The sequence below is a fragment of the Labrus mixtus genome, chromosome 16 (genome assembly GCF_963584025.1).
Source record: "Labrus mixtus chromosome 16, fLabMix1.1, whole genome shotgun sequence".
Taxonomy (NCBI): Eukaryota; Metazoa; Chordata; class Actinopteri; order Labriformes; family Labridae; genus Labrus; species Labrus mixtus.
In genome coordinates this window covers 21,184,969-21,201,503 of record NC_083627.1, presented here as the reverse complement: position 1 = coordinate 21,201,503, position 16,535 = coordinate 21,184,969, and the positions used below count along the sequence as shown (strand labels likewise).

General features: G+C 38.6%; 4 protein-coding genes and 2 non-coding genes across 9 annotated transcripts in view; 1 reads left to right on the top strand and 5 right to left on the bottom strand.

The window, feature by feature from the left end:
• Positions 1-3,514, top strand: part of LOC132990720 (small conductance calcium-activated potassium channel protein 1-like) — an 11,632-nt gene extending 8,118 nt beyond the window's left edge. The window contains exons 5-9 of one of the 3 annotated variants that reach the window (XM_061059092.1): positions 545-686; positions 777-887; positions 1,765-1,892; positions 2,878-2,947; positions 3,070-3,514. In XM_061059092.1, coding sequence (XP_060915075.1) covers positions 545-686; positions 777-887; positions 1,765-1,892; positions 2,878-2,947; positions 3,070-3,297 — 679 coding nt within the window. In that variant the 3' untranslated portion in view covers positions 3,298-3,514. Of the gene's footprint in view, positions 1-544; positions 687-776; positions 888-1,764; positions 2,275-2,877 lie in introns of those variants that run through there. The other 2 variants (XM_061059090.1, XM_061059091.1) reach the window with 2 other exon arrangements.
• A 489-nt stretch (positions 3,515-4,003) lies between these two features.
• On the bottom strand, positions 4,004-6,833 carry rps27.1 (ribosomal protein S27, isoform 1). Its single transcript, XM_061059094.1, has 4 exons — positions 6,703-6,833; positions 5,606-5,714; positions 5,405-5,515; positions 4,004-4,230 (listed from the first exon to the last, which is right to left on the bottom strand). The coding sequence occupies exons 1-4, from the start codon at positions 6,706-6,708 to the stop codon at positions 4,202-4,204; spliced, it is 255 nt and encodes an 84-aa protein (XP_060915077.1). The 5' UTR covers positions 6,709-6,833; the 3' UTR covers positions 4,004-4,201.
• Positions 4,513-4,642, bottom strand: LOC132991740 (small nucleolar RNA SNORA35). The gene has a single exon (XR_009676253.1). It is a non-coding gene; the product is annotated as a small nucleolar RNA SNORA35 (small nucleolar RNA).
• Positions 5,894-6,023, bottom strand: LOC132991739 (small nucleolar RNA SNORA35). Its single transcript, XR_009676252.1, has one exon. It is a non-coding gene; the product is annotated as a small nucleolar RNA SNORA35 (small nucleolar RNA).
• Positions 6,834-7,622: 789 nt separating the features above from the next.
• lrrc71 (leucine rich repeat containing 71) lies at positions 7,623-12,962 on the bottom strand. Its single transcript, XM_061060305.1, has 16 exons — positions 12,784-12,962; positions 12,252-12,290; positions 12,041-12,175; positions 11,570-11,677; positions 11,349-11,424; positions 11,173-11,247; positions 10,970-11,038; positions 10,041-10,200; positions 9,879-9,962; positions 9,682-9,756; positions 9,444-9,539; positions 9,297-9,360; positions 9,149-9,222; positions 8,857-8,959; positions 8,052-8,155; positions 7,623-7,825 (listed from the first exon to the last, which is right to left on the bottom strand). The coding sequence occupies exons 1-16, from the start codon at positions 12,851-12,853 to the stop codon at positions 7,706-7,708; spliced, it is 1,452 nt and encodes a 483-aa protein (XP_060916288.1). The 5' UTR covers positions 12,854-12,962; the 3' UTR covers positions 7,623-7,705.
• Positions 12,963-13,709: 747 nt separating this feature from the next.
• The window catches only part of ash1l (ash1 (absent, small, or homeotic)-like (Drosophila)), a 32,245-nt gene continuing 29,419 nt past the window's right edge, over positions 13,710-16,535 (bottom strand). For both annotated transcript variants that reach the window (XM_061060283.1, XM_061060284.1), the window contains one exon: positions 13,710-16,210. In XM_061060283.1, the coding sequence (XP_060916266.1) occupies positions 16,119-16,210 (92 nt within the window). In that variant the 3' untranslated portion in view covers positions 13,710-16,118. The remainder of the gene's footprint in view (positions 16,211-16,535) is intronic.

The following is a 16,535-nucleotide window of genomic DNA, read 5'->3' as shown; positions in this document are numbered from 1 at the left end:
TCATGCTTTTAATAGAGCCACTTGTGTGTGTGTGTGTGTGTGTGTGTGTGTGTGTGTGTGTGTGTGTGTGTGTTTCTGTTGTTGTTTTTGTGTCTAGCTGTGTGCGCACTGATGCTCTTTTACACAAATGAAGTTCCTAACGGATAAATAAAGTTATTTGAATTTGAATTGAAATTCATACATGAAAAACTTCACTCCAGTTTGAAGTATAATGCTTTGAATTCCACAAAGATATACATGAAAAATAATTGACGGATAAAAATTCTGACAGAAATAAAATATTAAAAACGGGGGAGGTCTGGGTCAATAGGGTAATTGTGTTTGTCTATGTGTGATTGTGTGCATGCATTAGTGGGTGTAGTGGCATTAGCGTAGATATATGTGCATGTTTTAGTGCCTTTGTGTGTTTGCATCACCTTTTCATATGAGCCAGTTACAGGTTTCTATATACATACATTTTATATTTTTATTATTTTATATATTTTTGAGCTTGTACTGAAGTAAAATGTCAGAGATCATATTTGAGTCCATTTACTTCCCACAGACATCACAACTACAGAGACCTGAGCAGCAACTACATGGAGGCTTTGTGGATGGTCTCTGTAACCTTCCTGTCCATCGGTTACGGAGATGTGGTCCCTCACACCTACTGCGGTCGCACTCTCTGCCTCCTCACCGGGATCATGGTGATGCGTAGAGACGTTGTTTATGGTTTCCCCTCTATAGCGGGGGTCAGCACATTTTTTACTCATAATGTGTGTCTGTGACTCTCGCAGGGAGCGGGCTGCACGGTGCTGGTGGTGGCGGTGGTCGCCAGGAAACTGGAGCTGACTAGAGCAGAGAAACACGTTCACAACTTCATGATGGACTCACACATCACCAAGAGGGTAGACACCAACACTTCACTTTAGATCACATTTGTTAAAAAGTTTTATTTGGTTTAGTTGTATGGTATTAACATGGGCTGCTCAGTGGTGCAGTGGTTAGCGCTGATTCCTCACAGTGAGGAGGTTCCTGGTTTGAATCCCTGTCAGCCTGGGCCTCTCTGTGTGGAGTCTGCATGCTTTTCCTGTGCATGTGTTTGTTCTCTCTGAGTACTCCGGCTTCCTCCCACAGTCCAAAGACATGCTCGTTAGGTTAACTGGAGACTCTAAATTGCCCGTAGGTGTGACTGGTTGTCTGTTTCTAAATGTCAGCTCTGTGAATGGCTGGCGACCAGTCGAGGGTGTAACCCCGCCTCTCGACCAATGACAGCTGGGATTGGCTCCAGCCCCTTGAGACCCCGAACGAGAAAAGCTGTATTGATAATGGATATATAAACGTGACTGTGTAGACTGTGTGCATTTTTTTATTGTAGCAAAAATCGGACACAAAATATTAACTTATTCAAGTCAACATTTCTGATTGGTCAGAATATCCCAAGGAAGAATCAAGAAAACAGTTGCAAAGTGGGTTTTACAATAATGTCTATGATGTAATTTTTCCATGTTTGTTTGTTTTTTGCACCAATGACTGGCATTACTTTAAAACGCCTGAACAGGAGACATTCCATTTTAATAACAGAGAGTTTATATCCCCCCAAGAGCCGTTTTTTCTCCATGTTTTTAAGTTGAGCTTGTGAAAAATGTTTATAGTGTACACGTCTTAATGAACTATGTTTGTGTTATTCATCATCTGCAGTAAATAACTTTTTTTTTATTTCCAGGTTATGTGCATAAACATAAAATAAGTCTCTCTGGATGATTTTCTACATCCTTTCACTAGATAAAAATTGCAGCAGCAAATGTGCTGAGAGAGACTTGGCTGATCTACAAACACACTAAGCTGTCAAGAGAAAGAGATCACACCAGAGTCCGCATGCACCAGAGGAAGCTGCTGCTGGCCATCCACCAGTAAGACACTCAACCCTCTTATAAAGATGTTCCTGCACAAGACAGTGGAAAAAAAGAGACACTTTCTCACTTTATCTGTTAAGTAATCTCTATAACCTGTCAGTTCTTAAGACTAGAATATTTATTCCTTATCAATTAAAAACAAGTGTAGCAATGGCAATTAAAGTAAGTACATAGAACCGACAAACACAACCTACTTTCCTGTTTCTATTCTGTCTATAAAGGATAAAAGGTTAAAACATTACGTGTCAATTTTCCACAAGAAATGACAACATTTAATTTTATAAAACATATTTTAAATGGCTGTTATAAAAAGCAATACAAACAATATTGGTGCATTAATTTATACATTCTTAAGACTAGCAGCTTTAAATAGTCAGTTTACGCAAAGTGATTTCACTTCTATAGAGTTTCTGTGTAACAAAGCAGGTTGTTCTTTGTACGTTTTTACAGTGTAAATTCTAAAGGAAGAATTATCGCACTTTTTCTGTGATGATTGAAGAATTGAGCTCAGACAAAACAAATTGTTTGTCGATTTCATACACATGTGCCCTAAGTTCAGTCTGTTTAACAAATGAGATATAGTATGTGATAATGTACATAATAAATGTCATGGTACACTACCAGCAACTTTGGCAACTGACAATTTCACTCAACAAATACATCTGACTTTCTTTTAAGGATTTTATTCCTTTTTTGTTAAGTTATGTAAGATGTTTAGGAGTTGTTTCACTTCTGGCTGTCTCTAGTGGTCCCTTTATTTCCTTTGTACCATGCACTGGAGGGGGGGGGGGGGGGGGTTGTGGATACAGTGAACACTACTTACATACAGTACTTGCAATAGAGATCATGGAAAATGATTAAACACAGGAAAGTTAAATCAATGTTGTTTTGGCAACAGTAACTATTTGAGTTGCTTTAAATCTCAGTCTATTAGAACAGCTGAATGAGTTGTGTTTAAGGGTAATTTGTTGTTGATCTGCAGGCTGCGTCGAGTGAAGCTGGAGAAGCGAACACTTATAGATCAGGCTAACACACTTGTTGATCTCTGCAAAGTAAGAGAGGCAAGTCAACAAATTTTACACAACATCCTGTCAACACATCAACCAAATAGCATCCAAAATACCCTGATGTCTTTTGTCTCCCTTTACACACACTTACACGTACCCCCACACAGATGCAGACCCTGATGTACGACGTCCTGTACGAGGTGCAGGGCTGCAGAACGGAGCTGAAGACACACATCTGTAGCCTGGATAAGCACGTGGAGGAGCTGAGGGAGGGGTCAAGGATCCTGATGCCGCTCCTGTCCAGCACCCTGTCCACACAGAACTCCTCCATCAGACACCTGCTCCGGGAGAGGGAGGGGAAGACGGAGGCGGCTGCTGCGAGCGTGGACAGGTAGAGGAAGAGGAAGGTGCTTCTCAGGATGCGTTATCAGTTTGTTATGCAGTAAAATGAACAGAATGAGGATTTCTCTTACAGAGATGGAGAAAAGAGTTTATCAAGTGAAAGATGCAGACGTGTACAATTATAAAAAGATAGCAGGATTTTTTTTTTGTGGCAAAAAACCATCAAATTAAAAAGATTTGGGCCACAATTCAGTTCAATGACAGTTAGCATCTTTCCTGGAGCCAGAGATAGGTGAACACTTTTTTTCCCCGTTTTAAACTGGTAAAAAGACCATTTAATGCTGGTCGGGTTTATTAGTTTGTTATCCTGTTTTAAAATATTATTTCCTAATGTATTGAAAGACTACCTGATTACTGAATAATGCAGGAAAACCATTAGCTTTGTTGATCGTTCAAGTACATTTAAATAACATCCCTAATGTATACATAAACTACACCAAAACATGAGCCCTTAAAAGTTTTGGGCATTTCCAATGTCAACCCACTTTCTGTAAAAAAAACTGATCTGACACACGTGTGCCGTTTACACATTTTCAAAGTTTGGTGTTGTGAAATAATGCCATCCTACTGAATGATGACACTCAACTTGTACAACTTTCTATTAAAAATGATATGACCACTGCCCCGGTTTGTCATGTGTGATCAAGATGTACACAATAATTTAAAGTCCCAAGAATAAAGAGGAAAAGACACAAAATGCTTATTTAGCCAAAACAATATTTTATTAAGAGAGGCAGGGATGGAGGGTGGAGTTACAGCAACAACCAATCTGCTGACATCAACAGTGGAGGTCCATCGACAGGTCTCTTCTCAGATCAGACCGGTGTCCCCGAGGCAGAAGACGCCGATATCAACCAGTCCATCCCCTCCTCTCCTCTTCAGCTTCCGAGAGGACAGCTAATGCTGCTTCCTCCTGAATGAGCACCCTGCAGGAAGAGACAATGACAGTCAGAGCGCTGCTGACAAAAGAGAAGCCTTACAGTACAGAAATACTGCAGGCGGTGCACACGGCTATTGTTCTACACACACTGTGCTGGTACAAGACTCATTGTTCTCCACCATAGATTCAACAACTCTCCTCAGTGTCTTACATTCACTGTACAAGAAAACCCCACACCCGAAAGTGGAAACTGGAGGCAAAAGTGACTCAAATATGGAGATTGAACAGGTAACATAACACTAACTACATCACTATCTGTACAGTAAATTATTGTTCTCAGCCTTCGAAAGGGGGGAGCCAGTGGTCTAGCTCAACCCTTCTGCAAACCGAGGTCAATCTGGCACTGGAATGAGATTGGAAGACCATGAAAGAGGAAGTCCAGTCACTTGGCAGTGCGACCACTAACTTTCAAAGAATCATCTATAAACACAAACAATCTGCTATTATAGAGATTGAAGAACACAACCCCAAAAAAACACTTTTTAAAAAAAAGAAATGCAAACGACTAGTAGAATGCTGGCTAGGGACGAGGGATCATGAAATTATATTTCTCAGTCTGTGTTGATGGTGGAAGTTCTCATGAGCACAAAGTAATGAGTAAAGAGGGTCATACTTTATGCTACATTAAAACATTGTGTTTGGATCCCACTGCTAAGGCTAAACTAAACTGTACATCAGATCAGATAGTGGTTTAAATATCATGCCACAAAAGGGAGGACTACTGAAGTGTTCATTCAGCAGTCACTTCTCCACATGAAATATCAGTAAAATCAGACTAGATATTTCATCATGTGCAGCTTTAACATTCTGAGTGTATATGTCCAGATAAACCAAGTTATATTTGATTGGTCTCCAGCAGGTGGGGGAATCTTTTTTTGACTAGGGTGGCGTGTAAAAGAAATGAAGGTGCACAAATACTTGCTGCAAAACTTTGAGATTTTGGGTTCTGATGTTTTTTTAACTACCAACACATTTTAAGTTCTAGTAAGATAATTAAAAGATTTAAGAAACTGATATACAGCTCGCACAAAGCAATGTCCACTACAAACACAGTAACCAGCTCTCTCACTGCATTTCCTTATTGAGTCATCACAGACCCGTGTTTGAAAAATAAATAAAAAACAGTAATAAAATACAGTGTGTGGAGTTTTAATACTGACCCTCTGTGAGACGTGCTTTGCCTCCAGTGGGCTGACACAGGACTGTTGAACAGCCAACACACAGAACTACTGTCTGAGCGTGGCTGAACACTGTCGTGATCTTGTAGCATCCTAGAAAAGGCAGATAAGAGATCATTAGACACAACATGATCGCTCTCCTCTAGTGTTGCATTTGCAGCAAAAAAAACATGAAGACAATACCTGGACACTTCACATCCATGAAGTACGAGTTGGGACTCTGAACAAGACGCTTCTTCTTGTGCCTCCTCTTTTCCTCCTCAGGGGATGGATGCAACAAGTCTTTTGCGAGCTGTAGGAAGAAAGAGGAAATTTAAAAAAAAAGACCTACTGAGAAAAACGCGACATCAGACAAAATGTAAATCGATATGCTACTAGCTTCAGCTAAGTTTACCGACACATATGTGTGACGCAAATATGGAGATGAACAGGTAACATAACACTAACTACGTCACTATCTGTACAGTAAATTATTGTTCTCAGCCTTCGAAAGGGGGGAGCCAGTGGTCTAGCTCAACCCTTCTGCAAACCGAGGTCAATCTGGCACTGGAATGAGATTGGAAGACCATGAAAGAGGAAGTCCAGTCACTTGGCAGTGCGACCAATAACTTTAAAAGAACCATCTATAAACACAAACAATCTGCTATTTTAGAGCTTGAAGAACACCACCCAAAAAAAACACTTTTTTAAAAGAAATGCAAACAATTAGGTCAAATGCTGCATAAGGACGAGGGATCACGAAATTATATTTCTCAGTCTGTGTTGCTGGTGGAAGCTATCATGAGCACAAAGCAGTAATATATATATATACACATATATATGCGTGTCTGTTAAATATCTTAATTTTGATGATTCTGTGAAACGAGTCGTCCAGGCTTCAGGCCTACATACCCGGATTGAGTAACTACGCATTTCCATACATCAGCGTGGACTGATCAAACATTTAGAGATTAGTAGTAATGAAACCTGGTCACCTAACTAACAACATTAAAGAAGAGGACATTATGAGCGGTAATCCTAAATTTCAGGGTTATCCGCCGCTGAACTGGCTCCATGTTTGCGGTGTGCGCGCAGCCATCTTGTGTCACAATGCGCTCGCAATGCTCTCAAATGTGCACAATTATTTTGAGTCAAACTGTGACCGAAACCAAACGTAAACATCTAAAACCGACACAGGTTGAATCGCTAACTTCTCGCGTAAATACTGAGCCGCTTGTGAGCTCTCAAAGACTCAATTTAACGGTTAAAATGTGATTGTACATAGGCCTCTCGATACTCACTGGCATGTTGGCGAGGAAATAGCCGCTGCCGAAAAGGAGGCATTACCGGAAGCGAGGGGTTCATATCGGTTGTTCCTTTGAGCACGAACCGGACGTGACGATTTGTAGAAAGCCTGGCAGCCATCTTGGTAAGGTCAAAACTACTATTCCCTTCATCTAGCACACTGAACAAGTGTCGAAATATACACAATAACTACCATTATAATATATATATATATATATATATATATATATATATAGATATAATTTGCAATATTTTTCACATGGTTTGTCAAATGATGCATTCGTGTGTTTTGAAATAGATTTTGTTCAATGTAAAGCCTGACTCTTTCTTATGTTTTGCTCCAATAAACCACTTAGTGTAAGAAATGTGGGACGAAATTCATATTTATTATGAATTCTACTACTACTATTCACCTGAAGTCAATATTAGGCATCAGTAGTCTGAATATGAAAAATGATATGATACTTGGGTATCATCCAAAGTCATGGTCAGTATAAGTATGACAGGAATTTCCTTCTTTGTGCTTCCATTATTTCAGTGCAGCCTTCGCAAAAAACCCAGTTGAAATATGGAGAGGAAAAAGACAATTATTTTGACTCATAATTGATTAACAATTTTTAAAATGTAATTAACCATTTGAAAGAATAATCAGCCAATGTTCACTGTCACAACTGTGAAATATGATGGACATGTTCAATGTAGATGGAGTATTTTGAGCTGATTCAGTCTTCGTCCTTAATTTAAATTCTCATCATGAGTGAAAAGAAGAAATTAGAAAATGTCCTGGAAACAGGTTGTAATAATTAAAAAAAGAACAACGCATCTGGACTTTAATGTGTCCTCCTGTTCAGTGACTGATCTGTTATGTACCATAAGACTTTCAGTGTTTACAACTCCCTTTAATTGTGTTGCAAAAACGGAGACAGAGAAAAAAGTGAATGTATGTTTTTTATAATTTATAGTAGAAATCTGTAAAGGCAGAGGTACATTCTCTGAGCACTAGGCCTCCTGTCCCTCCTCTTCTGTCTGCTCAGAGTTGCTTTTTTCAAGTGGATCTGCAAGTTTCATTAGTTCCTTTATCTTCACATAACACTCTGAGTGTGGTGGGAAGGTGTTTCTCTGAAAGCGAGATCAGAAACATCTTATTTTACATCTCCTTTTCCCCCGCAACTTTATTATCCCATAGATTTAATTAAGCACTGATATATCTGCAGTATGATAAGTAGGTAATAACATTTATATTATAACATTTAAAGGAAACCAAACACAACAGATAAATACAAACTACACATGTTGTGTATGTTATAAAGTGAACTATGTGTGCAGATGCCCCACACAATCTCACCTGCAGACAGAGACGAAGCAGACCTCTGCCTCCTCCTGTTCCTACACTTTGCATCTGCAGTGACTTTAGAACCAAAGGCAGCCACTTCTCTGTGATTCTGTTTCCTGCACAAACACACACCATATAACCATTTTAATTTGAATCTTTACTGGTTATTTAAAGGTTTTGTTCATTCATTTTGTCCGGAGTTGATCAGCAGTTTGTAACAACTTGTTCAAAGTAAAAGAAAATAATCTGGTTTTAATTAATGTAATGCAACATGTAAAACAAACCTCCCAATTTGAACTTCCTATAATAACTAATGACAGTTAAAGAAAAGCACACTATAACATGTACATCGGTTTTAAGTGTGCAATAAATATGTATTATAAAGTGTCCTTACATCATGAACATGTTGAAAATATTTCTACTACCACAATGTCTGTTCTGGAAATACATTGATGTTTAAGGTTTGGGTTGCCCTCTCAAACTCTGATGGAGTCACCAAAGTTCCCAGTGCTGGAAGAACTCATATATTTATCTTAGTGCAATAGTACACAAATAACAACAGGGAATTGTAATTAACACCTAATTTAAGGAAATCAATATTTTGAAATGAATATTTTTGGATATCAAATAACATTTCAAATATATTATTATATAAACAGAATACTTGTGTTCTTTTAAAACATTTATATGTTAAGTCTTTTATCACCAACACTGTCAGTTAACTGTGGTTGAAAATCCCACCCAATACATTTTAATACAAAATACCAAATAGTTCTTAAATTCTCTTTGTTGCTGTCAAACATGTCCAGTTACTGACCTGCCAGGTTGAGGGAGATAAGAGTCGTGTTTCCAGGCAGAATAAGCTCTCCATCCCTGTACTGCGCTGAATGATCCAGCAGGGGGTTCACTGTCTCCTCCACCTACATGAATCAGAGTCATTCAGAACTACATTCTTTGTTTAACCACTAACATGAAACTGCATCAAACAAACCTCAGTCAGGCTAGTACTCGAGTTAAAAGAAAAAAAACGAAACAAACTTAAAGTTAAAGGAGATTTTGAAGTTGTTATGGTACACATAGATTGAGGAGATGAATTATGTCTCTGGTACCTCCTGTACAGGAAGTTGTTTCTCTTTCCCCCCAAGCTTGCCGCCTTTATTTTGAGTCACCTTCACATCAGCTGCTGTGTAGATGTAAGGAGACATAAATAAATAAAAGATCCTGTCTCAAATAAGTTAATAGAACAGAAGTCATTACATTTCTTGTTGGACTTTGGGTTCTCTTTGGTGGCCGCTGGTTTCTCGACTTTTTTGTTGGTCTCCTGCAACGAAACAACAGACTCCATCATATGAGTTACGACTTGGTTTCACTTTTGTTGCCCATTTCAGTTTTCTGGTACGATACCTTCTTTTTGCCTTTGCTGCTGCTCAGTGAGGAGCTGCTGGGATCTGAGGGAAGTTGGTCAGCAGGCGATTGGTCAGAATCGGCCGCAATAGATGACTGCAAAAAGAAAGAGAGAGGATCCAAAATGTTCAATGTTTTAATCTATCGTAGGGGAACGTGTGAAGCTTTTAAAATTAAGAGCATCTTTTTATAAAAAAAAATGTAATATCCAGGCTTAGGATGTATTTTAAACACTTACAGACTGCGCTCTCTCCAGAAGTAGCTTCCTCCTCTCCATGACTTCTTCATGAGTTAGAGCAAAATCGCCTAATGTCTGTCAATGGAAGGATTGGAGGATTGTTAAATAACACATTTTAATGAATTAAGAAGAATATAATACACTTTTTTAGATGCATTCTCTCCCAGTTTCAAATCTAAAATGTAAAAAAAATAAACCTGGGCCAGAGGAGCAGCTCCTGCATCTCCTATCTGGTTGTTTGACAGTGAGAGGAAGAGCAGAGCCCGGTTCAGACGCAGACCCTGAGAGACAAAGACAACACCTAAACAATCATGACAGGAACACACAGGGAGGAATATGGAGTCAGGCTTGTGTTGTACCTGTGCGATATGTGCAGCACCTTCATCGCCGATAGAATTAAAGGACAGATTTAATGATAGGAGGTTCCTGTTGGCAGATCTGGTTGTTGAGAGAGCCGCTCCGATCAGACGAGCGCCCTCGTCTCCTATACTGTTATTTCTGAGGGACAAGTGAGTCAGGCTGGAACAAAGAGAAGACAAAAAAGGTTAATTTTAATAAGATGTGTTGTTGATTTTTTAAAGATGTATTTTTGAGGCTTTTGGGGCCTTTATTAGAGAAGGGTTAATGGTCAGAACTCAGGGACAGAGAGAGAGGGGAATGACATGCAGGAAAGGAACCACAGGTCAGATCTGAGTCTGGGCCGCTCACTTTGGAGGACTTTAGCCTCGGTACATGTGACAGGTACACTAACCTAACCACTAGGCTACTGGTGCCCCATTTCTTCAACATTCTTTATTGGCATAAATACAATAGAGATAATATTGCCAAGTGATAATTACATGAAAAGGAAAACAAAACAAACTACAAAAACGGAAGTAAAAAGTTGTTTGTGTTATGTGATTGTGTGTGTGTGTGTGTGTGTTTGTATGTTAAAAAAATGATAATGTGTGTGTCTGAAGTTTGTGTGTGCGTATGTGTGCATGCATCTTATCATACGGTTCTTTTGTTTGTCTTTGGGTCAGCATATGTGAGAGCGTATTCATTTCTTGTGAGTGTGTGTGTGTGTGTGTGTTCAGGTTCCACTTGCTTGACTCAGGTCACGACTACAGGTGATACATTTAGCAGCTATACTCTCACATTTTGGCTTTTATGCTGGTGACTATGGGAGTTTCTCCTTTTCTCTTATGTTTTTGGATTCAGGACAGTTTTATTGTCAACAAAACTATTGATTCTCTGGTATTTAGGGATGATGTGAGGTAGTGTAGTACTAGTGTAGGCTTCGTCTCACAGGCTGTCTTCAGAGAGAAGAAGGTGGTAGCTCTGCTCTGGAAGAGGGTTGCCCTCCAATGTTACAAAACTGAAACACAGAGGAAGAGAAAAGTCAGTAATGCTCCATTGTAATGTTGAACATACTTTGGTGTCACTTTCTCTGCAACTCTTGAACATTTTCTCTACAAAACAAAGACTTGACAGAAAGCAGAATCCTCTCACCTGAGGTTGGAGCACAGTGGTATTGTGTTTATCAGGGACATTACTGTTTGATCTGTCAGTCCAGCCTGCCAAAAGCTGCAACACATAGAGCGTGAAGACACAAACAAGAAGAAAACAGTGACACCAGAACACTGCTGTTACAAAAGTGCACCTCTGTCTGTCAGCTGTGTACTCACTGAAGGCTCTGCAGTCTGCTAAAGGAGGGAAGTATCTTCTGTAGCACCCTGGCAATCTGCTCATCTACCTTCCATCCTGTGTTTGTTTTTGTGTATGTATATATATATATGACAGATTTGAACATTTAATGCTCAGCAAATAAATTAGAATGTGAAAGAGAAGAATGTGAAATCAGACACAAACATGGCTGTGTATATTTGTCTGGGGTGTTTTTTCTTACCAGAAATCTTCAAGTTTTTGGTGCTGTGGGAGTCTGCATTCTCCGTCTCTATTTGGAGGCGGGGCTTAGACCAGCAAGGTGCAGCACTGATCTGTGACTGGCTGACCTCTGGGACAAGATCGAGCCATTATAAAAAATACAATTACTACACATTCTGACTCACTGTAGATTGATCTCAGTATTTTCTTAATGAACCTAATGTGTCTACCCAGATTTTTAGATTTAGTTTTATTAATATATTTTCAAACGACTCATTCAAATGCCTTTATGTACAAAAAAAAATCAGTACCAAGGTACTTTAGATTAGTCATGAACTAACGTCCACCTCTGTCAGTTTACAACATCAAGTCTGTCATTGAAAATAAACACTCGAAAAAGGTATCCTTTGTTTACAGGATAGAGCATGACGTAAGTGTGTGTCTGCTTGTCCTCTTTGTAAAGCTGTAAAGATCAGGATCAGCTTTCTTTTACCCATGTCCTCTCCTTCGTTTTCTGTGTAGGTGGAACCGTGTTGCTTGGTGTTGACAGCTGGGATGTCCTTTATGTCCAGAAGAGCACAAAGACGAGGAAAGTCTATCTGCACATTCCCAGAGCAGTGATATTCATCTGAAGGATAGCAGGGTTTAAATCATTCTCTGTAACTCGTATCTATTACCACAGGCAGCATGATCATGTTACTTACCGAAGGTCAGAGTGGGCAATTTTTCATTTGGAGTCTGTCCTAAAAACAAAAAGATAGGCTATAGAGTTTATACCAACTAAAGATTTAATTAGTGTGAACACTTGTGAAAATAATTGATGATTGAGGTTGATACCTAATCCCTGACATCTAAAAGGTACTTCAACTACAAGAAGACTCTGTTTTCACTGTTCCCTGTCCCTGTTCAGTTTTTATTATTCAGAATAAAACATCTGTATCAAATGAATGGTTTATCCATTTCATTACCTTATTGTAACAGTGGCCACACTTCTGCTTCATAATTAGGCCTATTTATTTAAAAGACCACAGTTTACATTTTTACTTAGGCTACTCAATTGATAAAGGAAGTATATATTCAATTTCTTAATAACAAATTAATCTTAAATTTGTATTTTAAGTTATCATAGTTTGTTTAAAACAGTTTTATCCAAAAAGCTAACGTTAGCATAAAAATAGTGAAGGGAAGGGCTATCAGTTAATAAAAGACTAAATCTAATAAAACTCTGTATCTAACCTGTGTTTCTCGAGGCTTCATCCTCAGAATGCGCTTTCTCTGTTTTCTCTTTTTGTTTCTTTCTCGACATTGTTGTTCTTTAAAGCCGAAATAATAACTTGTCTAGACTTATATGAGCCACTGTACTGACTTCCGTCTAAGCGTCACTAGCGTTACTATGGAAACCAACTCACGTTAGGTTCATTTCTTACTACGGATCTTCTCGCTTTGTTTGATAAAATAATTATAATAAGATATACACATTTTCAGAAATGTTTATAATGTAATTTGACCGTTAGATTGCTAGCAGTTAAAAAAAAGCACATTAATGATAGCATGCCATTTCGCTAAAATCCCACTTGATCTCGCGAGAGTTTGCAAGACACTGTTGAGCGCAAATTACTGAGAAGTTCATGATTCTGAGATTAAGGTGACTCAAGAAAGTGTATAATCAATTGATTATCTTTCATGTTAACTGGTCTGAATGAGAAGAAGACTGTTTCTTTATGTTTGTATGATCTATAAGAAGCCGAGACTCAAGGAAATGTAAGTAACAAAGGGGGCTGTGTGGTTGTGGAGGTTTATGATTTCATTGCAGAAAAATACAGCCTACAACTTTAAAAGTTTGTTTCCGAAAAAAATGAAATGTTGTGAATAAAACAATTATTTTTAACATCCATTCTTCTTCTACAGAAACAGACTTCTAGGCGATTATCTGTCCATTAAATATGTTTCAAATAGTGACATTAAACTGTGAAAATTTTGTGCAATTTTCTTCGTTTTTGAAAGCCTTCAATAGGTGTAATTTGTTCCCCTTTTCCTTGATTTAAAAACATATTGTCATAACTCCACTACCACCTTTGTTTAAGCAAATAATGGTACTAAAATCATTTCAGTGAGCACAAATCAGGCTTATTTTAGAAATATTGAAAGCATAACACCATGAATTGTATTCACAATAATGTAGTGCTTTTTATTAAAAAAACAAACAAAAAACAAAAAAAACAAATATAAAACAAAAAAGTAAAAACCAACAGCATCATTTTCATGACTTAAGAATCATAATTACAAACTTTAAACGAGTGGAAGAAGTTTTTTTTTGACAAACTGTACACATCACAAAACGTCCGCCAGTCTGCCATTTACAATGCTTGCATCTTATTTTGTGATTGTCTAAAAATAACTAAACAAATCACACAAAAACACACAAATACAAGTACAAGCATCATACAATGACTGCTATCACAAAACGGAACCATTTCCTATTTGAAAGAAAAAACAAAAATAATAACATGATATTGGGCTGACAGCTTAAATTCTGCTTCTTTCGCTGTTTAAAAATATCATAACATTTTTATGTTGGTTTGTTTTTTTAGTGTTCAACACTTTGCAGCAAAAAACAAGGAGTACATTTCTCCTTTAAAAGTTATATTATTAACAATATTCAGTGACAAAAGGTGTCGTTGCTGAGTCACTGTCATGTCCAGATGCCTTCTGTGTCCGTTTGACATTCTTCTCGCTCATGCAGTTCATAAATGAATTTCATTTATAGGCAACCAAAAACTCAGCTTAAGTTTTTATGTCATCAGGACAGTTAAGGTGAGATTTTAAAGACATTAAAAAAATCAGTTTCCTCCGAGCTTAAGTGTCTTCATTATAATAATACAAACGGAAGAAATTACAATATTATCATTATTATAATAATCATAATACATTTAGGGCTGAGTCCTGTACAGTACAATAAAAAACAAAATCCATTTTTCAAGATATTGCTTTTGGAGACACTCCTCAATGTAAAGTGTGTATATTTACATAACTTGGCACTGTACAGATTCCTGTGCCCCCCCCCCCAATCCCACCCCCCTCCCCGTTCTTCTTCTCTCCCTCTGTCAGTGTCACATCCTTGTCTCTTTTCTTCTCTGTCAGTTTGCTGCACTGGGACATTGCAGGCTGTCCCTTTTAAGCAGAGGCATTTGGGGAAAAAAAACTAACAAGAAATCTCATCAAATATCACAATTCTTTTTTAAAACATTCTCCATGGCAACAAGGAACATAGTCTAAGACAAAAAAGCGATCTTCCCCTCCCATTATACAGTATACACCCCCCACCCGTCTCACAGAATATAAGAAAATATGACCATCACGATACATTTCATGTTAAGTATTGTTTTCCATAGTTTTCTTAAAACTGTTAATTGCCATCGAGCCCTTGATTTTTTTTTTCGATTTTTGTTTTTAAAAAGGTATATCTTCAAGAAATCTGGCAGACACACAATAAGTGTGAGAGCACACACTCGCACACAAGGCAGTCAGGAGAGCGCGGCTGTGTAAGGCGTTACAGTTAAAGCCGCTGTCCCCACCTCTGCACGCCTGATTTAGTTAAGCTGGTGAATCAAGTTACTTCAAAAAAGAGGGGCGAAGCTGACTGCCTCACGAGAAGAAAAAAAAAAAATCAAAATAAAACCTCAACAAGACACTTTGACTGACAAAAGCGCACACTTTATCTTCCCTCCCCTCCCTTTACTCTAAAAAAACAAACACACCCCAAAGTCCTCGTCTGTTCCTACATGATTTACTACAGTATAACAGGGAAAAGAAAAGATAGACTTTTTAACTTGCTTTTTTTCAGACTGCATCATCATCCAATACTGAGAGTGTTAGTGTGTTTTCATTATAGATACATTACACAGAGCGTCACAATATCCATGGTACCAAAGTGCAGTTCATCGCCCTCGTTCTCTCTCTCTCTAATGAGCAGCATCTGAGCACACTGCTCAACTTGCATTTCTCCTATGCCATCCCCCCCACCCCCCCCCCCCTGCGGTCTCTCGGTGCAGCTCTTCTCTCATCTCATATATATTTTGTCATTGCAGCTAGGTCCCACTAGGGGGAGCAGTTCTCCAGCATTCACATCCCTACTGACTGAAACCTCCAGTCCCTATTCAGTACCACTTGTTTAATTTCTGTTGCTTGCTAGTGGAATTCATCTGCCCATGTCTTTAATATTCAATGTATTTAAGTGCATGGGTTATTTCTCCTATGTTCATTAAAAAACAGGTTTTGCATCATACTTCTTAAATAAGCAAAAAGTCTGGGTCAGCTCTCGTCTAGTGCTCCTTGAGAACTCTTAAAAGCTGAAATTGCCATGGAGTCAGCACTTCCAAACCCCCTCCACCCTCTCAGAGTTGAGATGATAGTCTTGGAAGAGGTGAACTGGAAGAGGCCCCCAGGGATACATTGTGGTCCTAAATGGTCGGATAACCCACAATGCTTGTTTCCCTTCTTGCTGTCTCTCCACTTTCTGCCCCTCGCTCATAAAACAGAAAGGCAATGTGCTTGACAGGCACTCAGGGATGTTATTTTCTGCCCACGAAATCCCCGAATCCCAGCGTCCGTCGCCGTAGTCGCCGCCCTGCGCCCTCCTCCAGGAGATACGTGACGTCTATGGCTGTTCAAAGAAAAAAAAAAGGCGACACGGAGGAAGTGTTAGGAGCTTAGACGACAGCAGCTGACAGAAAATATGATATCAAAGAGAGTCAATGTAAAGTTTGCCAAAGGCTTTCATCATGACTTAAACCTTGGAGTGTTGAAAAAATGAAACGTCCTACGGGTGTGTTCAGGAGTCACTGTCGGCAGCCAATTGTAGTCAAATCATCCCAAGTTTTTTAATACTACTTCTTTTTTTTTTTTAAGTAGTAATTCAGAATTAAAAATTCTAATTTGATGCGTCATGGGTCATGCTTTATTGTAAACATCACCTCAGCAATTCCTGC